The 21,982-nt window shown below is 42.4% G+C and overlaps 2 protein-coding genes across 2 annotated transcripts; both read right to left on the reverse strand.

Annotated features, from left to right (window-relative positions):
* Positions 1-589: 589 nt before the first annotated feature.
* On the reverse strand, positions 590-13,540 carry egf (epidermal growth factor). Its single transcript, XM_088378398.1, has 21 exons — positions 13,134-13,540; positions 11,712-11,911; positions 11,311-11,492; positions 10,483-10,710; positions 10,203-10,405; positions 10,009-10,122; positions 9,799-9,921; positions 8,955-9,077; positions 8,368-8,493; positions 8,142-8,278; positions 7,600-7,748; positions 6,924-7,028; positions 6,572-6,789; positions 6,291-6,467; positions 5,660-5,800; positions 5,457-5,576; positions 4,855-4,993; positions 3,168-3,332; positions 1,676-1,778; positions 1,192-1,288; positions 590-1,128 (listed from the first exon to the last, which is right to left on the reverse strand). Exons 1-21 carry the CDS (start codon positions 13,258-13,260, stop codon positions 944-946), a joined length of 3,162 nt encoding a protein of 1,053 aa, XP_088234524.1. The 5' UTR covers positions 13,261-13,540; the 3' UTR covers positions 590-943.
* Positions 13,541-15,519: 1,979 nt separating this feature from the next.
* Positions 15,520-21,523, reverse strand: lrit3a (info leucine-rich repeat, immunoglobulin-like and transmembrane domains 3a). The gene is made up of 4 exons (XM_088393826.1): positions 20,994-21,523; positions 20,362-20,828; positions 18,923-19,228; positions 15,520-18,164 (listed from the first exon to the last, which is right to left on the reverse strand). The coding sequence occupies exons 1-4, from the start codon at positions 21,107-21,109 to the stop codon at positions 17,140-17,142; spliced, it is 1,914 nt and encodes a 637-aa protein (XP_088249952.1). The 5' UTR covers positions 21,110-21,523; the 3' UTR covers positions 15,520-17,139.
* Positions 21,524-21,982: the final 459 nt, after the last annotated feature.

The following is a 21,982-nucleotide window of genomic DNA, read 5'->3' on the forward strand; positions in this document are numbered from 1 at the left end:
CATATTTTTCAAATATTGTGCAGCTGGAAAAAAAGAAATTATTCAGTGAAATCAGTGATTATAGCAACATACTGTAAAGTGGATAACAGTTTGAGGGCTGTAAAATAACAGTAACAAGCTGGCCACTTTATCTGCCTGTAGTTAACTGTAATTTAACAGGATTTTTTTTCTTTCTTTTTTTTTTTTTTTTTTTTTTTTTTATACAGGGCAGGATGTCCCAATACTTTACCTCACTCAAGTGCCCGCCTTTAAACTCCCTGAGTCAACGATTCCTTTTTCCCTGACCCTCTGCCCAAATTGAAGTGTAATTCACGAGAAATTGACTCTTGCTCTTTGGACTTCGGCCCAAGACCTCTATCCGTTAGCACTAATGGAGGCCAATATATAGGTAAGTGTCCGCTTTCCGGGAAAATCAATATCTATGTGACCCTTGAGGGTTTTTTTTTCTGTGAATACCCTCTTGCCATTCAAAAAAATCAACAGTATCAGTTCAAAATTATATTTTATGACAAATTTAAACAGAGAGAGACAGAAAGAAAATAAATAGTAAATTTTGATTCAGTAATCAGGATGTGTGATTATAGTTTTATTAATGGAAGTCTATACAAGTTTTATGTGACAGTTTTGTGTTATTGCTTATAACTACTAAAAGTTTATATCGTACAATGTGGCGTATCCAAGATCTACTGTCTAATAGGATGACAAAAAAATATGGGTTTTACCCATTAATTAAACAGGATACTATATCAGAACTGACCAAGCAATCCAAAAATATCATCATTATTTTCCACCCATTGGTTTTCACCGACACTCTGTTATGAATACAAATTCTGGAATGTTGGTTGAGTTATTCAGATATGGGAAGTTAATACAGAACTTTATAGAACAAATTCAGTCAATGCCATTGTGTAGCCCCTGGCGAAAGAAGCGGGTAATGAAAGACTTAAACTGTGCAGGAAGCAGCCAACTTTACACTTGGAAGTTGCGTCTGGAGGTTGGGGTCTGGCGATTGACTTGAGCTGTGGAGGGGTATCTGGTTGCCCTCCATCGCAGCAGCAGACACCATGGAACACTCGTACGCCTGATTGCGTTTGGACCATGTCTCCGATTCTTCGGACTGGTTGTCTCCTGACAGAAAAGCAACAATTATATTCAGGGAACCAGCTGGCCATTCGCAAAAGCTTCCAGTACCTGTTTCTGATGAGCAGGATGGACATACTGCCCTCCTAGGACAACCCGTTGTCGGGAGGATGCTTCCTTTTGAGTCGTTATTTACCGCAGTGGACACCTGCAAAGTCAGATTAGGATACTACTATGATGATTGGAATGCTCATGTGGTACCTAAATTTGTCCCATGAGTGAGGAAGAGTTGTAATCAAAAACTGCCTTTGAAAAGAATAAGTACTCCATTTTGGAAGGCCGTATAGCACCATGGTTTGGTGATACCACTGGGGGAGCTAGGATTTTTTTTTCCTGGGGGCAGGGGGGGCAATAATGTCAAGTTTTTTACAAACAACCAAAATTCTTCAAAAATGCTGCTAAAGACTCATTATGGGTTATCTACGGGGAACCGTGGAAATGGGGGAAAAGTTCCAGGAATTAATGAGAAATATACCCAAATGGGGGGAGACAGTACCTCCTCCCCTCCAGCTGTACCAGTGGCTAATATGCTTACCTCTTGTATGCCATGTTTTGCAATCCCCAACACGTCCTCATCTGCCACACTGGTCTCACTCACGTTATCTGCTGAAGGCTGCTTGCGAAAGAGTCCTCGAGTTCTAAACACAAAAAAAGGTGACTGCACATATTCGAAGCGACAGTGATTTCTTTTAGAGTACGATTACACCTGAAGTGTGGGACTCGAGTCACATGACTTGACTTAAGGCAGAATGAAATTGCCAATTTTATGACATGCTTGCATAAAAAAAATACTTAACCAAAAACTCAACTTCACTTTGTATTTGTGAGACACGACTACTTGAAATACTTTTGGTGTAGTGTATGCAAGGAAGATTTACTCAAGGAGATATCCGGAATGCAAAGTGTCGTGTATGAATATGACATATGATTTATTAAGCCCCAGTTAGTCAGACTTATGATTTGCACATAGAGAATCAAATTTACCCCAACTTCTGGATTATTATACATCTACGTGGAAAAGTTTTTCTTAACAGATAAAACAAGACCTTTGCCAAGGCCATACAATCATAATTTGTCTCAGCATCAGGATCAGGCAGAGTTTCTGATGCAACTCATGCATTGTTGTAGCTCGCCAGCAAATCCAGTGTTTGTGTATTTTCTGTCAGTTTGGCAGTGCTTTTAAGTAAGTCAATTCTAAAACCAGGGCAGTTGTTCAGTGGCTCATACATATCACTATGCACCAAGTGGCTTCTTTTCTGCCTCCTTTATAGCAAATACACTGAAGCACCAAACTCAAAAAGAGCGCCCAAGTGCACTTGCAGTCAAGTGCAGAATGCAATTTGAGTCCGAGCTATTGGCAGCCACGTGGGGTCATACCTGAGCGGCTCCATTTGATCGCAGCGAAATGGCCTATTTTGATGCGTAATTGCTGTCCAACGAGCCAAACCAGGCATGTAATTGAAAGCGTGCCAGTTCCACAGAGGGGGCACTGCGATCAAGGCAAACGCAAGGACAGAAGTGCGAAGTGGGTGCGAGTCAAGAGTGCGTGGCAAACGCCGACAGCCTCGTCCATAAGCCGGCAAAACAACAGCAAAGCAAATCAGCTACTTCTCAATAGCTCGGGTGGAAATAAAAGGAAAGTGATGTTCCAGCAGTGTCGTCACTGAGCTACGCAGCACTACTACATGCAGCCACACGTGGTCCACCACACAGAGACGCTCTCATCACTTTCGGCGTGCTCAATTTTCATAGGCCCTTTCCGGGTGCTTTCCTTCGTCACTGGAGTAGTAGTAGTGTATCGACTTCAAATACAAAATAGTACAATAGGCAAGGAACAGGAACTGTGTCTCGCCCCACATGGCTAGTGGATATTGTAGCTTGCCGCATACTTTTGTCAGAACATCAAACTTGTTAACTCCTTCAAAAGTGTTACTATTGTCTGCCTCATTAATTTCCTACAAAGACGGCTGATGTTGAACCCGAACCATAAAAAGAAAATGTCGAAGCATTCAGCCCCTTCCACACACCTGTAGCAGTAGATGAGACAGGCGGCGATGGGAAGCAGGCAAATCAGGAGCACCACGCACGAGGCGACGACCACGTTCCTTCGCTTCTCTTCCTCGGTCTGCTGCAGCTCCCACCATTCCAAGTCACTGAACTGACAGCGCTCGCCCATGTAGCCGGCCACACAGCTGCAACGGATGACCATTGAGCAACCCGTTACTAATACTATATTTTGCTGGGATGATAATACTTTGTTAACACTGTCAGAGGTTTTGAATGAAGAATGTGTTGGTTATTGTGCTTAAACTTGGCACAGCTTTTTTTGCTCCTGGCTGGGGTTCATATGGCGAATTCCCGAGCTGGACTTAAGCCCTGGAATTTGCCACAAATGGCTTCAGTTATATTTTCCCAGTACTTTATCTTCAATGCTCACATTAATCACTAGGAGGCTGCATCCTCAGTTTAACTATTCAATGTATCCCAGAAAGGAGCGACATGTGGAGCACTGGTTAGCACGTCTGCCTCACAGTTCAGAGGCTGCGGGTTTGATTTCGGCTCGGGCCCTCCCTGTGTGGAGTTTGCATGTTCTCCCCGCGCTTGCGTGGGTTTTCTCTGGTTACTCCAGTTTCTTACCCACGTTCCCAAAATCGGCCATAGAAGTGAGTGCGAGTGCGAATGGTTGTTCTTTCTATGTGTGCCCTGCGATTGGCTCTCAACTAGTTCAGGGTGTCCCCCGCCTATTGCCCGATGACTGCTGGGATAGGCTCCAACATGCCCCTGACCCTCGTGGGGACAAGCGGCACGGAAAATGGAAGTGTGCCAGAAAGATCAAGACATGGCCGTGGAGCCTTTTTTGCGAGTTTGCGGAAGAAGGTCTAACCCCCACCTCCAGTACCTATACTCTTGGCCGGCCACCTACAATAGGGCGATTTTGCCTAGCCTGTGTGATAATGTGTGACCTTGCAGTCTTAACGGAAATCATCTAATATGTATATGTGCAAAGAGTTTCATAAAGAAGGGAAGAATAGTGAAAGGAAGATAAGGGGCACAGCAAGATAATGGCATAGCTCAAGCTATCTACCTAATAACGTGTGCCAGGGAGGCCTATTCTAAAACTCCTTCAAACCAATTTGGCTGACTCCGTGTGTCTCATCTGTTGAAAATGCGAGCTTCTGATTTGGGCAAATGCTCTAGTAGAAGTTGGTCAAAGTACGATAATTCGCCAAAACAGCTACCTCAAGCCAAAATGTCACATTTTGTTTAATTTCGTGCATGGGGCATTACAATTTTTTTAGTTATGGCATGACGGATTTGTAAAACCAATGGTGAAATTGGTGTCAAGCATAATCTTTTCCAAATTGGTGGAGGAGTACTGTTTGAATGTTGAGTTCCCCCAAAATGGCAATTCCTTTTTTTGGGAAGAAAGATTAACACACACATTTCTAATAATAAACATAGTGTAAGTGTATTGTATGTTAATCTTTTTTAAATGGATCAAATCCCAATGCACGTGTCAGCATAGAAGTAACGATGACTAGTATACCCAGATTCCCTGTCGTTTGGCTTTAAAATGCAGCTGCGGCTTTGACGGAACAATAGTGACCCCGACTGGTTGAAACTGTTCATTATAACCAGGAGCTTTTCTATGATGGATGTTTTTGATCAGTTACAGTAATTATCACGTTAACGAGACAAAAAAAGGTGAATTACTTGCAGGCGTAGGACTCCACCTCAGGGAAGTAGAAGCAGATCCCCTGGTACAAGCAGTAGGACTCATGGGTGGAGGGGCAACTCTCAACAGAGTTTCCAGGATGGCTGGTCGTCATTGATGGCGGCATTTTGCGTGAATCTAGAACAAAACAAACAGACAGAAAAAGGCATGATGACATGGAATACAAGTGGAATTAGCTGCAAACACTCCTTGACATGTCAGCCCCTTGCTGTGGTAACCAGTTTGGCACTTTCAGAAAGCACCTTTTAAGTTTTTATCCAGTTTTCATTCATCAGGATCTAGCATGGAACATTCATTGCTGCTATTTAATGAGAGATAACATGCCACACATTCCACTACATGTTATAGACAAAAATATTGGGACGCCATCTAGATAAGCATTAGTGAAATCAGTGTTGCCACACCCATACTTTTCATGATGACAAGGTTCAAAATGCAAAATCTTCTCACGGGGTTGGGGGTAATGCCCATGGGGTTGTGGGCTTTTTAACACCCACATTTTTTCCTGGGAAAAATGCTTAAATGCTGGAGAGAATTTTCTGTTGCTCTTATGCTGGAGTATTGTACTAACGATACCAACCCACACACATATGACCATCACCGATGAAACCTTCGAGACAAGAACAGGCCGGGCTGCCGGCATTCAGGCGACAATTGGCGTTGGGACCGCACGGCTTTGCCGAATAACACTCGCGCTCGTCTGGGGACAGAAAAAATTACATAATTGAGTTTTATGATTGAAAGGAACAGCTTTCCATTATGTTTAATATATGCCGTAGTTACCTGACACCATCTTGTCTGTGAATGTCTTCGCTTCAAAATCCGAGTCCACGGCAGTTCTGTTAGATGGCGTTTGTAGTGTGCTTTCATCGTTGAGTGCTTTGTCTGGGAGTGATGTCACAACCACGGGCTTGTTGTCTAACCCTAGCCCAGTAAAAATCAAAGAATCCAACATTCACATTTACAGCACAGACCTTATCCCTAACCCCATTAACAGCAACACTAAAAACCCATAACCCAACCCATTACCCAACTCTTAACACTAACTCAACCCAGAATCCAACCCCCAAGCAATCCCAAACCCAGATCCTTACTCTAGCCCCAACATTTACTCCAACTCTTAAATCAAACCCCAAACACTAACCATAACCCTAATCCCAGCCAAAACCCCATTGAGGAGTGCTTCTAACTAAATTGACTTCCTCGTACCAAGATGAAACAAATACAGAATTGTTCATCTTGACTATTTAATTCCATGTTGATTTTGAAAACTGTGATTGGAAAAGTATATGTTGGGAAATTCCAGCAATCTCAACGGGAAGAAACTTCCAATTTGTTTTCAATTCATGCGCAATGGGTGGACCCTACCCCAGACCCCAACCCATATAGAGTTACAAAATAATTCTTTGTTTACTTGCTGTATTTGGTTTAGCAAGCGGATGCACCACCACAAGGGACGCAGGTTGGACCAGGTCACCAAGGAGACGTTGCAGTTCCCTCCCCGTTCGCTTGTGGACGCTCATCAGCTGCTGGTGCTCCCTATCCACCAGCCATAGCCTGTCTTCGAACACGGCTAGGTCAAATGGTTGGCCTGAGACAGTCAGGAGAGGAAATCAAGGAAGATAGGTGGTACGGGTGAGATTCAATATTAGGTACAGATTTAAAAAAAAGACCATCGCCATTTCATAACCTCACCTACTTGGTTCTCTAGCAAGATCCGTCGCTTAGAACCGTCCAGAGCGCACGTTTCTACCCTGCTTCCATCACACCAGTACAAACGACCATCTGCGAAGTCAATGGTCAGACCTCCGGGTGACACCAGGCTGGTATTCACGATCACCGTGCGGTTCGTCCCATATAAAGAGCAGCTTTCCACGATAGGTTGATGTCCGATATCCGCCCAGAACAACTTCCTCAAAAAATGAAACCATGTGTAGAATATATGACGTTTTCAATCAGTACATGTATTGAGATTTTTTTTTTCATTGAAAGATACAATATACATATAGCAAATACAAGTAGCAATACAGCTTGTTGTCTAACTGACTTTTCCAGAGGATGAACTGTGATGGATGTTGGCTTGTCAAGTCCACTGCTTACTACAGTTGTCACATTGAGTCCATCCAAGGTACTGCTGACCACTGCTGACTTTCTGGAAGTGTCACATTTAAACCCTTTACTTCAAAAGGATTCAGCATAAATGGTGTTAGCTTAACATTATTTTTGACAGCTGGAAGTGTCATATTTAAATCATTTAATTAGTTCTAATCCTTTAGAACAGGGGTGCCAAACTCATGTGTATCACGGGTCGCATCGTAGTCATAGTTTCCTATGGAGGGCCATTATGACGCCTCATATTATATTCAATATAGGCGACACAAAAAATGATGAAAAACGAGTTTCTAAATCAGAGCACAGTAGTAAACCAAATATTTTAAAATGATGAATGCTAATTAAAATTGCTAACAATACCTTTATTTATTTTTTTAAAGTGAAGACAATTTGTAATTTTAGTATTGACTCATTAAAACGATGCTCAATTTGTCTTTGCAGGCCACATAAAATGATGTGGCGGGCCATATCTGGCCCCCGGGCCTTGAGTTTAACTCCTATGCTTTAGAAGTACAATATCTGGGGGAAACGTTTTAGACACACTTGCCCATTCAATTGAATGCCAATTTGTAACTTGCTTAATCTCATTATAAAATTACCCATTCACACACCTCATAACAGTCCAGTAAATCTTGCGATGGATCCAGTCGACAGCCAGCCCGTTACTCGAGTCTGGGCCGTTGGTAACAAGGCGTCGTCTGGACCCGCCGTTCATATGAACCCGTTCGATGATTTTCTGAGATGTGCTGGCAAAGTACACCTTTAAATGCAATGAAAGCACACATTCAATACACTTACCCCGGTTTACTGCAACCAAATGTAAAAAAAAACCTGGGAAGTGTTCAGTTACAAGACCTGTACACTCGGGTCACTTCATGCCCATATCTAAACAGGACCCTGTACGCTGTGCGTCTCGATTAAAGCACAGACTGCGGTGCTCGATTGCAACTGTGCATCATGTTTTTTCATCCAATACACTTGATTCATATGATCAGATGGTCAGAAATCTCTTCGTTAGCCTGATAATAATCCTGATCATTTGAATCAGGTGTTTGGGAGAAGAAAAACACCTAAAACATGCCAAGCACAGCCCTCAAAAACATCTGTCTTGACAGTATTTCTAAACTATGACTGTAAGCGTATTTTTCCTTACATGGTTTGACACTGGGTCATAGTCCAAAGATCCAATTGGTCCTCTGGGCTCATCCACAAGGGTTTGGCCCTCAGTGCCATCACTGTTTATTGTTTGCACAGCCACCAGAGTGGCAACAAGCAGATATGGTGGTGGTCCTAAAGTATCAATCACAAATTCATGTGCAAAGTTAATGAAGGCATGTCGTGTTATTAATCAGCTGCTTCACAATACTACTGTGACGCACCAGAGGCAATGCAGCGCTTGCCATCTTGATGGAGCTGGTAGCCAGGCAGGCATTCACATCGCCACCTAGTAGGGGAGATAGGAATGCACAGCTGACTGCAGCCTCCTTTGTCTGCGGAGGAGCATCCTGCAACAGTAAAAATAACAAAGGTCCACTCACTATTGCCATGTGTAGTAATATTGCAATATTCCTCTTGTGGCATTGATAGTTGTAAACATTTATGAAGGAGCAACCATAGCCAAGTGGTTAAGGTTGTCGCCTGCCACCATGGACGCAGGCACCCACTGAAGCACCCCAACTACTTTCCAGGCGCTTAAGTAGCTAAGAAGCTATGCTAAGAATGATATTTTATATTAAGAAAAACTCTAGACCTAGCCTTAACCCAAAACCAATCTTCAACCTAATCCATACTTAAACTCTGACGACGACTTTGTACTGTTACAATAGGTACAATTGTATGTTAAACATTGTTATCAACATTATTATCTCACCTTTCCTTCTCATCTAAAGAAAGAATAGTTTATTTTATTCATTTTATTTAATTTAAGTTGTATTGATTCATTACACAGAATTCTGTAAACTGGTACCTGTACAAGCCTGTCCATCTTCGTTTAACACAGAACCCTTTGGACAAACACACACGGGCCCCTCATCAGTTGCGAGGCAACCATGACCACACTCGGTGGTGTTGCCTTCACAGGATATGATCTCTAGTGAGAGGGGAAAAACATATTCACAAATACAGAAATGTTACCTTGACATAAAGGTTGATGAAATATGCAGCATACATGATGTTGATTACACGTCATTTTTTGACAGCTGAGTATTGCTGAGTTCCGGAGTCTAACTAGCAACAAGCTCCTTATGTGAAATCGCTTTATGAAGTCAACTTGTAATCCTATTGAAATAGGTGAAAGTGTCTTGGGAAGCAGACTAGGATGCTTAGCTCACACTGGATGTACACATAATACGTATACACAGTAATAAGTTATTGGTTTTATACCCACAGTGATCTTTTGTCATGTTAAACAGGGTGAAGGTTGCCTGCTAAACACTTTTAAATGGACAAAGCCATTGGTCAAATATGATTCCTATCCACTTCTCATCACTTTGTCTTTGGTAACCTTTATTTAAGGGATAAGTAACAGCAAATACAATGTAATGACTCTTCCTTCTGGAAAATGAGTGTCAAATGAGCTCAAGTTGTCAATATGTGTGCACAATACAAAGTGTCAGTGTCTTGACCCCAGAAGCAATGGGTTGCTCCCAAACAATGTCAGGACAGTCTGGTCATCTGCAATCCAACATTTTTATTGAGTCTGTGCAGTTAAGGTTGAGTCTGCAAGGCAAAAGCTAGACACAGACTAAAAAGTGTCCGATTTAAACTGACAAGCAGTCTATATTTACATAAGACAAGTGTCCCAGTACTACCTCTGCATGTTTTTTTATCCGGTAGAAGGGCGTATCCATTGGGACAAGTGCAGAAATAAGACCCTGGGGTGTTCTCACAGCCAAGAGAGCAGCCATGGTTCCAGTGGGCACATTCATTCACATCTAAGGTACACATCAGTAAATCGGTTTGTTTCCAAAAGTTAAGTTTGCAACAACTTTGGTGTGGCATTTTCAGTAAAAAAATCTTACCTTCACAATAGAAGCCATTCTTACTGAGTGCAAAGCCTCGGCTGCACTTACAAACTCCCTGCTTAGCTGTACTTGAGCACACATTGATGCAGTTTCCACTCTGTTCATCACATCCTGATTGATAAGAGTAGGTATTGAGATTGGATCATGGTTTCCACCACTACAAGAAACAATACAGGTTTGTCAAGTACAACCTTGAAGCAGTGATGGCGAGTCAGCCATTGGCTGCTTGTCAGGATGAACCACTTTGATATCAACCGGGACCTTTGCCATTTGTTTTAAATTGACGTGAAAATCCTCGCCGCCCGTGTACTTGTTGACTCTTTTTATTGCTCGGGACGCAGCGTCAGTATAATACACATGATTGTAGAAAAGTGTTATTCTCAGCGAATCGGACCTGAGTAAACAAGAGAGAAGTGTGAAGCACACAAGTAAAAAAAGGTAAGGGATTGAAAATAACTTTGGTGTGTTTACTGAAGGGGCTGATCTATGATGTGGAGGGCTTTGCCGTTATAGTCTGAGGAGGCGATGGCACTTTCTTCTTGCAGACCAAACTGTACCCAGAACAATCTTCTGTCTCTGTGGTCGATGGACAGTGCCTTCAACTGCTGCGAGGATTTAATCAGCCTCACTTTCACTTGTCCTATAACATCACACCGATGGACGCTTGGGATCATTCCACCAGACAGCCAAAACAAAAACCTGTAAAATATAGTACTTGTTGATTTGCTCAATTAAGAGAAATTTTCATAGTGACAATTTGTACATACTGAATTTAATTTTTTTTATTTTTATTTGATTTTAATTTTTACTTTTACTTCATACTTGTTGATTTGCTCAGTTAAGAGAGATATTAATAGTGACAAATTGTCCATATTTAATTTAGTTTAGTTTTCCCGTGGGGGGATTTCTGTGCATGATCCGCTCAGTAAACTTTAGGGCTGACATGTTCAACCTGTTCAATATGTTTAACCCTTTGTTGTGCGAAAAGCCACGAACTCCATAATGATAACGTGAAACAGAATAATATATAAGGAAGTTTGCTGAAGGTAGGTGCTATTGCCAGACAAAAAAAAGAGGGGCACCTGGTTGTGTTGAGTGTTTGTATTGTGTCTCAATCATTGTAATGAAAACGAGGAAGCGTTTACAACTGAAACGCAGGGACCAGAGGAACTAAAAGTTACAGTATTCTACTATCTTATTATATTTCTCGGTTGTACCCTAACATGGTTAAGTTTGAGATGTTTTTTGTTGGTCATCTCGAGTATCATGCATTTGTACCGCAAAGCTGATTAGTGTTACCTTTTTGTGGGGTCGATGACAATTGAGCTGGGTTGTGTCAAGTGCCTCACAAGAGTCTTTTCACTTTTGCCATTTGTGTCCATCGTCTTAATTTTGCCCTTTTCCCTGCTCGTCCAGTACACGGCATTCCGAATCCAGTCCACCGCAAGGCCAGAGATGTGTTTGTCAGATGAGTAAAGTTTCTGCAGAAGAAAACGATTTTCAAAATGTAAGAGACCCCAAACATAATTGATCTGACTAATCTTTTCGAGATGTCCAACAATCGGATCTTTGCTGAGCATGATCGAAAGTGTGTGAGTGGGGAAAAATGTTCAAGCTCAGCCCTATCATTGGTATGTGTGTAGCTCATTTAAGTGGACTGAATCCATTGACACATCCCTCATCAATAGTTTCAACGTCACCTCTCTTTGCAAGCCTCTCACGGACGTCTTGTAGATGATTCCAGCGTGTTTGTCTGCCCAGTAGATTCGTTCTTCACGGAAATCAAAATCAAGCAGGATGGAAGATGCCACCCCAGCCACCAGGCGTCTCTGGTTCTTCCCGTCCAGGTCCATTCTGTGTATGGCTTTACCATGGCCGAAGATCAGAAAAGGCTGCGAAACTGACCACAAGGTATGATTTTCATCTCTGTCTTCATAGCAGCTTCAAATTCAAGGCTGAAATGGGTTGAAGTTCTTGCTGGTTTGTGAATAAACCTTTAGCCTATAGTGACAAATAATAGTCCACTTTGCATTCATTCGGGATGTCAGGAGAACTGTGGCAACCGAGACTTCGTTTATATTCCAGCAATGTCGAGGAAAAAAAGAGTTATTGAGGTTGCCTTAATAGTGACAGACCTTGACAAGTTGTGTCTGCTCTGTTGTTCTATCATGGTAATATCACTACCTGCAACCATGGATACTGCCTCAACTCTGCGGAATGAAGAAAAACAATGAGCGATGGGCGACAAACAACATAATGAAATCGAGGTTCATGGGACGGTCAACATTATTCTTAAATTTGTAGGTTGCAATCCTCCAACACTATGAGGATTCATGTGTCATTTTTGGGGGTCCCAAAATTTGGAATTTGATTCCAGTCCACTTGCCTATCTGAAAGGCCAAATTGTCTGTGTTGTAGACATATTCAGCAAGACTTTAAGTTATGTATGTATGTATGTATGTACAGTATGCATATATACATACGTTATTATCAATAACATTTTGTTATGTGAAAGCACTGATCATGTTAAGGATTTGTGACAATATTCAATAGATAAAAACTGCCCATATGTGTCACTACATATATTTCTATAAATCTCTGCGAGGTTTTACATTTTCAAATGATCACTTCTCCAACATTCCTTGAAAATCACAAATTCCAGTGACTGGCAAACTATTTTTGGAAAAGGGCCCCCTGGGTTATTGATGTGGTACTTGGAGGCAACCATGTTGGTGACCCCTGATTTATAGCATGGTCAACAATGATCAGCATGTCTGCGACCAGAAAGACCAAATTTCATTTATTTGGTCTTTTTTTATAGTCTTTGGCATTGGAGTAAGTAGGTAGATTTTAAAGTGATGAAGTTACATTACTTTAGTATTTTGATACTTGGATTATATCACTAGCTACATTTTTAAATGGGTAACTGTATCAGAATACATATTTGAAGTAACCCCCAACCCTGAAAGTCAGAAGAAACTTGTATTTTTAAAAGTGACTTTTATAATTACAACTTTTATTCTTGTAATATTACCAGTACATCTTTTGTTTTGATCAAGGTGCCTGTATTCACTGAAAAATAAGACTATATTCTAAAAAATGTAATAGTGAAACAAACTCACCAACACAACTGCCGTTTCTGCCCGCCCGTGTCAACCTCTCGTTCCAGCATGCAGTGCCCAAGGCCAAGGCACCGCTATTTTGCACCGTGAGATAAATTAGTGCCGCCGTGAACGTCGTGGCCAACATACTCCCGTTTACTTTCCCTTAGGCATTCCCACAGACAGCACCAGTGTGGAAGATTTTCCCTGATCCAAGCGACATTCGCACAAGGACCGTTTGCATGTCACTCCGTGGCGAGAGTTAGGCGGGAGGCGACCTTACGGCCTCTCATATGTTCCAAGTCTCAAAGTGAGGATGCTAGAAAATAGAGTGCGTAGCCTTCCTCACGTTGGCCCCCATGCTGCCAGTCTGTTTTGGAAGCAAAGATTGAAATTCCTGACACCCCCTTGGTAAATTTTGCACATGCAACCCCAGCGCTGGAGCGAAACCTCCTTTAAGTCAGCGTCCCGAGCAGAATGTGGAAAATGCCAGCAATGAGAAAGGTCCCACACAATAACAATTTGGCCTCGCACCTCCCTCTTGAGAGACATGTCCCTTCCCCATGTAGCTCATTCCTGATTGTCTGGGAGAGTTAAATGTCAAGTCTCATCCTTCTTGTATAGCTTTTCTACTTAGAAATCTCACAAACAGTGCTGTACAGTATGGAAATATTGATGATGTCATCTCAACAACACACGACATATGCAGTAGTTGTTCTAGCATCAATAGACGAACAAGGATGCATATGTAGTTAATAAATAAGTGATTTCAAACCATTTAAGCTAAATTGAATAATTGGTTTGGAATCACTCTTCTAGGGTAAGCAGCATCCGGAGGGCCGCAGATGAGGTCGTTTGGCGTGCCTCCTGGTGGCCCTGAGGAATATCCAGGTCATGCCGGAGAGACTGGCTTGGGAACATCTCCCCTGGAAGAGGTGCAGGTAGTGGCTGGGGAGAGGGAGGTCTGGGGTTCTCTGTTGGTTGGTGACCCTGCAAACCTACCCCAGACAAGTGTAAGAAAATTGATGGATGGATCTCTATTCTAGGTTCAAGGATAAGATGGAGTCACTCAGATTTGACTCTTTGGAGAGAGAAACGGGTTATACCTTCACCTGGTCACCAACCAATAAGCGATCCATCCATTTTATCCTCACTAGAGTTGTGGGTGTACTGAATCCTATCACAACTGACTTTGGGTGACAACAGCTCCCCAGAACCTGGCCTGATCACTAGCCAATGGGAGGGGGCATATCGACAAAGATTCACACCTATGGACAATTTGGCGACCTCAAGGACCCTAACATGTTTTTGGAATGAGAGAGAAAGCCAGAGTACCCACAGAACATCCATAGGATGGGCACAAAAATACCACATTGGAGAACCTGAGCCAGAGATTTGAATCCCGAACATCAGAACTGTGAGACAGACCTATGAATCACCAGGGTCAAATTCAACTTTGGTAAACACAACAATTCCTAAATGACATGTTAAATAATGCCACAGACAATAGACTTGTTTACTGGTCCCAGTGCGTCAAGTTGTCCCTGCGGCTCTTCGGTCCCTGCCCGGAATGAGTAATTTCTCGAGAACGGCATGGGCTCAGTGCATTATCCCTAATTGTTTGGAGAACAACTAGCAAATGTCAGAGAGCAAAACCTCTATTCATAGCCGTTGTGACTGCGAGTCATTGTCGGCTCCCAATTCACCAGTAACTTCGTAGAGCAGCATTGGAAGATTTACGCAGTTAGTCTTTTAGCCCCGCAGTGGCCCAGGCGATGACCTTTTCTCACAATTCTTCTTCCTCCTGCCGTGATAGATGATGAACAATGAAAGGGGTAATATGTTTGCTCTGTCTCGCTTTTAATCTGTTTTAGGCATCACTGGAGCCACATGACCTCTTCTTCATTCTGGAGGTGGCTAAATCTAAACTCTTTAGATCAAATAAAGCTCTCTCATGGTTCCAGAATCCCCATCTTTATGCCCTCTAGCACAGGGGTTTTCAAACTTTTTAGGTCCAGGGATTCCTTATGGGGGAGACTTTTTCCCCCCCAAGGAGCCCCTTAGAATCTTAACGCTAATTAAAGAGTGCAAGCTTAAATAAAAATGCGACTATTTTAAGAAAAAAAGTCAAAATGTCACAGTACATTTGTAGGGAACATGTTTTTCCAAATTCAATAAAATTGTTTAAAAAAAATCCCACGAAAACTATTGTAATCTGTAGAAGAACAAAGATATTTTGTCACGGAAAGAAGATAAAGTAGTTTTAGAAGCGTACAGTCAGATTTTTTCAAGGTTACACATACCAGTAAATATTGATATTCAAGCCAAAACTTAATGAGGGATGAAAGTCATATTTTAACAAGTGAACACCTTTTTTTCTGGAAAAAGACAATTTAATCTCTCTACATTCTTGAAAATGTATGCCTTTAATCTCAAAAAGAAAATACAACATTCCAGTAATTGTAAGCCTTTGTGCTATTAGTAATTGTTTATTATGGTTTTATTGGCATGAAGGTCCCAGCTGTAGGTTTACACTTTTTAAAATCATGAGAAATAATATGAATAATGTATGGCAATTTAACTACAGCTCACAGACCTCAGATTGAGAACCACCGCCGAAGCAAAATGAAACATATTTCATATTTTATTTTTCTAATCATGCAAGGCCTGCGGCGTACTGTGACCCCCGCCCCCTTATTTTTTTCTGCAAACATAAGTGAACTCCAATCAGAAGTCTGCCCTTCCAACCAATTTCATTCTAGCTTACTTTGTCAAATTATGATTTTTTTGACAACTTTTCAGCTGAATTTAGTTTTATTATAACAAAAGAACATCATAGGCTTTAAAACAAATATAGTACATGTAAAAATGAACTGTTCAGATGAGTCACATTCTATCAACATTTGTCGGGTAAGGCATATGTTGTGGGTGACAGGAAATGGCTACGAATGAATGACTTGACAAGTCTAGCATATGATATTCAAATCTAACCCTTATATTTTGGCATTGAATATCACAAGAAAAAAAAAACACTGCTTGGAATTGCAAGCAAGTCCGACGAAGGTGCTGGCTTGTTGTGACACTCTCAGAAAACCTTAAACAAATATAAGGCTAAAAGATGGATAAGGGCATGCATAACAATATCAGTCGGTCATAGGAATAAAACTGCAGCAGTGTTAAAACTGTGGTTTCTAAATCGCAGTAGTGGATCTTTTTCCTCTTCATTTTTCAGCATTTCTCACACTTGCACCTAATCAGATTTCAGCCTCCATGTGTTACCATGTCAGTCGAATTTGCCTATGAACCTCAGAGTCACTCGTGCTGGTTAATGTAATTTTAACTATTAGCAATGAGACTATTTTTTGAATCCGTTTTCAAATTCACCTCACAGGGTGGCTCACAATAATGTTAGCATTTTTTCGTCACCTAACTATTGATCAGCAAGCCAAGTTCGACGATCAAAACAAGTCTGTGCCAATCACATTTTGTGTAGTTTTGATTGTTTCTATGATTGTGAAATTAGTGGTTTCAAAAGTTGGATAAAGTCGGGTAAATCCCCTCTGAAGGCCAAGGTACAGAAGCATGTATGGCCAACCACAGCTAAATCATCATCCAAATCACAGGTGTCAAACTCAAGGCCCGGTGGCCAAATGCGGCCAGCCACATCATTTTATGTGGCTCGCGAAGAGAAATTGTGCATCAAATTCATGTGTCATTACTCGAATTGCAAATTGTCTTCACTTTTAATAATATTTTATTTTAAATATTTGACCAGTTTTTACTCGTCTGATTTGAAAATGAGTTACTTGTCAGTTTGTTTTGTAGCTTTTACTGTATATTTATTTGGGGTGACAGTCATAATGGCCCTCCGAAAGAAGCTATGACTACTATGCGAAAAAAATGAGTTTGACACCCCTGATCTAAATCTTTTGAAATGGATGTGTTTTATCTTCTCAATCTCATTTTTCTAGGGATTATGAAAGGCATTTAAATCCATAGCATCTTTCTGAGGCATGGCATTCTGGTCTCAGCAGAGATACTCAGACCGGGAACTGTCACTCTTGAAGGTCATCTGGGAGTCAATACTCGAGCGAGAGCACAGCAACAGTCGTTCCGACTCGTGGGTGGGCCTCCTTGCCCATAGCTCTGTCGGGTGAGGGTTCATGGTCCTTTGCTTCATGTTGATGCTCTCGAACTTGACATAGCTCTCCTTCTCCAGTTCCTCTTCATCTGGAGTAGCCTCGCTCACCTTGCAGTAGAGGGCGAGGATCTTGTAGAGCAGTAGGCAGATGAGCGGCATTGCCAAGGCGCAGGCAATGCCACTGATGATGATAAAAAATTGGTTCTGTCCTCCCTCCTCCTCATTGTCCAGCGTGTAGAAGTCAATGCAAGGGTCTTTTGCGGCAGCACTACCCTTGGCCACGAGGCACACCGAGTATCTCTTACCAGGTGAGAGCTCCTCCAGCAGAATTTTGCCACTGCCTGCAGTAGTCTCAACTGTTCTTTTGTAGTCATCCTCGCCATCTTCCCCGTACGGTGTGTAAACAACAGTGAGGGGAGAGTTCTTGGGTAACCCCTCTGCCGTCCAGACTAAAACCGCACTGTCAGATGTTTCCTCCAAAATCTCCAAGTCTTTGACTAAGTTTGACACGTCGCTTTTCTTACTGTTTTCGTCTGACACAAACTTCCGTCCATCACCACCTTGTTGGATCTTCGCAGGTTTAAGCGAACCCCTTTGAACACCAGAAGTCGTTTTTGACTTGGTTAAGACCGCAACTGCGGTTGTCCGGACCATGGGCACGGCCGAGGTCGAGACTGTCAAGTCTCTTTCCAGATTGTAGGTCCAGTCTGGACTTGTCGATCCTGTCCCGGCGCTAGGCATCGGCGTAGAGATGGTGGTGCTCATGGTGCCAGCCACTGAAAGGGATATGGTGGCTTCTGCTGCACCCGCGTCATTCTTGGCTTTACAAATGTAGTCCCCGGCGTCTTTGTGTAGGATCCCATGTACGCTCATGATGGACCATTGGATGCCATCCCCTGGTGATTCTTGTACTGTAGAGCCAAGCGAGACGTGTGAATATGAAGACTATGAAATTAATTTGTTTGTTTTATCTACAAGGCATAAAGCACAAGAACATTCATACATCTATTTCCTGTATTGCTTTTCCTGCTCAGCGGCGCTGAGGCCTAGAAACCCTTTTCCATTGTACTGGTTCTGCCCTGAAACAGCCTGGTCCTGCTCTGAGTGTTTTCTTTTCAGTTGCACGTTTTTGAGGCATTTATAAGGCAAGGCAAGGCAAGGCAAGGCAAGTTTATTTGTATAGCATCTGTCATCTGATTTGCTGTGCCATATATACTTTGGCGAGGTTCTGTGCATTTGATGGGCTATAATTGGCAACATCGCCACATTGTGCAACTGGGATTCACATTATGAATCACCGCAAGTGTCTGAGACTTGGCCATTCATGAAATTTTGTGGCAGATCCCTGCACAGTAAGGGTGTCCAGTGTCCTTGTTTAGTTGATCCCACCCAAGTTGATTGGCGCTTTTGTTGTAATAGAGACGCCATGCATTTAATTAACAGTTGGACGTGCATTGAAAAAATTTGAGACTGCAAAATAAAGTTTACCTGTAAAGACTGTAATGAATTTTAGGTTCATCCTGAAATTTAACTCAAAAGCCCAAAATTCCCAAGTTCTTGAGAATCGTGTAGAGGTAGGCAAACATTTACACCAACACTGAGTAGCACCTGAACCCATAATGCCAGACACATATACCACTACAGTACCCCCTGAAATGTAGCTTCATACCTGCGTTGTTGACTAGTGATCCATCAGACCGAGCCCAATTGAGGCTTGGTGTTGGGAACCCTGTTGCATCACATCGCAGGAGAACATTACTACCAAGCGGAGACGTGATCTTGGTCGCAGACGTCATGACGGAGGGCTTGACACAATTGTCAAGTTCAGCACGCTGAAAGAGGACGCCAGATAGGTTCTCAGGTGCACTGCAGGTCAGGAACAGGTCCATGAGAACCACGGGCGTGACTGCCATTTTGGATATCTCGATCAACTTGGAGAGCTTGCAGTCACAGATCCAGGGGTTGTCTTGGAGGCCTGGAAATAGAAATCAGGTGAATCGGGTCTTCGGGTGTACATATGTCGTTCAGACAAACACCATGTTAATTTGATGATAGGTTGTTGCTCGTTTTTTTTATACTTTTTGTCATTTTCTTGTGGGCTATTTTCTAACCTTCATTGAGCCCAGGAACATAGTACTTTACATTTGAAATACGCAAGGCACACCTTCAATTAAATAGAGTACTTCGCTGGCCTAGGGGAACAAAGATACATTTTCGAAAATAAATAATTTTCTGACCAGATTTTCTGAAATTGGCTCGTTTGCTGTGGCACATTGAATGATCTCTCGTGACAGTGGTTTGCAATCACTGTTCTCACCTCATACAATTAGTGTAATCACAACAAGCAACTGTCCAAGCACCTGTTGCACACAATAAGGAAACATGTACCCAGTGGATATCAAATCCCTTTAACCAGATTAGCTGTCCTAACATTGTCAGACAGTGCAGTGCATGTAATCTGGGCCTGGCCTTTATTCAGTGTCACTCATCAGCCACGTCAATAGATTACAGCATTTCCATGTTAAACTGAAGGAAAAGTGGCAATTTCATCTACTGTATTGGCATTATTAATGCTGCTGTTTTAGATTACTCAGTAAAAACGAATGAGGTATTTTTTACCTGTAAAAAAGATGATCTTCCTACCTATGCCATGTAACACAGTTGATTGAACTGAATTAGGGGTGCATAAAATGCAGCCTTCAGTTGTTACAGGCTATGAACTACATTATGTTGGTATTGTTTCACAATCCTGATAAAAATGCATAGGTATGCATAGAACAAAAAAAATCAGAACAGTCAATGTCTGAATGAATCCCACATTACTATGCTTGGATGTTTTTCAATCAGGAGGATGAATATGAGTGGAATTACCTAGAAATGAAGCATACAGTCTTGTAAATACTCTCTACCCCTTAGATTAAATTAACCGTGGACAATGAGCTTGAACTGTGCAGCCACTTAATTAGAATTTGCTACATTTATCGTGCCTTGGCACTCATAGGTTTGGGTAATTAGAATTTGGCTATTTTAGTACCAGGTTGATGGAACCAACTGGCTGATGTACTTAGGACTGACCTGTTCGGCCATGACATGATCCTTGGTACTCACCCAGCACCACCTTTTGGGAGGTGTTCGCTGTGACCGGTTCGCCATTAAACGGTGGCCAGATATCCATGAGGTCTGAGGGCAGGGTGGCTAATTTGTTGCTGGATAGATCCAAGTATGTAATCTTCACCAGGTAGGGAATGGCCTCAGCAGGAAGGCTGGTGAGCCTGTTGTTGTGCAGGTCCAAGGTCCTCAACAAGGGCGTCTCCTTGAGGGACTCCCAGGGGAACATAGAGATCATGTTGCCATCCAGTCTCAGCTCGTGGAGGAGTTTGAGGTTGTAGAAACTGCCCATGTCCACTGAAGTGATAGAATTGTATGTGATCCACAGGTATCGGAGCTCCGTCAGGTAGTAAAATGCTTCCGTCGGCACTCGGCGGACAGCAGTCTTCTCCACCCGGAGTTTGACGGTGTCCACTGGGACGTTTACGGGGATGTCGGACATATCGGGGTCATTGCAGAGCACAGTCCTATGAATAGAATTGTAATTGTAAATATGTGGTTGAAATTTGAAGAGTATGCACACTGCAATTAAGTAGAATAAATCCTTCTATTCTAAAACTTAAAGTAAAACAGTACAGACTCTGAACTGTACTACTGATTCGTGAGAACCTGCAAATGTTAAGAGAAGTTACCTGGTTCCAGTTCCATCGCTACGTCCATGGAAAACACAAGTGCACTGCGCCGGGCAGAAGGGACGAGCCGTGTTAAAGCAGCATATCAACATCAACATCCGGAGAATTTGACGCATGATTTCACCAAAAGGACGCCAAACAGTCACTTGGCGGAGGGATCGGGAAAAAAGACATCAGTTTTCATTACAAGTTCTGAGGATCCCTTCCAAAATGCAAATGAAAAATAAAAGAAAGCGCGTTCAAAGTCCATAAGCATCCGCTGGCTGGTGATGGACTTACACTACAGGTCACCTGTGAGTTGCTAATCGCACTCCCCCTCTGCCTTACAGGGATTAGCTGAGGATTTCTTTGGGTTGTAAGGGTCACGCAAGCTCGAAGCAGGCCATGTAATCGCTAATCGGCACTTCCAGAAAGGGTTCCCCTTATGTGATTCCCACGAGGCCTTTGTAGATCCCCACTCTAGTCTTTTATTGGCTGTGTGGTACCACATTACAAGAAATATACCTAATTCAGAGTTTGCTGAATGCTTTTAAAGTTCAATAAGTGGCCTAAACAATTGCAGTTTTCCTCTAAAATTGCACCAATGTTTTCTTTTGGGAGGGGCGTAAAGGCCTCATCACACTGCACTTTTTTTTTTTTTGGTGTGCACTGTTGGGGAGCGCACGAGTGCAACGGGCATCTGGTGAAAGCTCGCCATTTTTTGGAAACGCTTGCGTCACACCCTACTACAAAGTAACAGGGATGTTTTCCCCATTGGTTTATCGATTACTCTTATCTCTCTGTATTGGATGTGCTTGTCACTGTGTTGCCTCCCTTGAACTGAACATTTTTCCATTCAAGGTCGTGTGCTGTGCGCCCCACAGTGACACAACAACCCCGATGGCACATACATACATAATGAATCGATTTGTAGACAGAGTGCATTGCTAAGTGCCCCAGGTTTAGAGAGTTTGATTTAGGGTTTAGGGTGGATAGTTGGGGCGTGGTAA

This window comes from Syngnathus floridae, chromosome 1 (assembly GCF_059516105.1).
Source record: "Syngnathus floridae isolate MCC-2025c chromosome 1, RoL_Sflo_1.0, whole genome shotgun sequence".
Taxonomy (NCBI): domain Eukaryota; kingdom Metazoa; phylum Chordata; class Actinopteri; order Syngnathiformes; family Syngnathidae; genus Syngnathus; species Syngnathus floridae.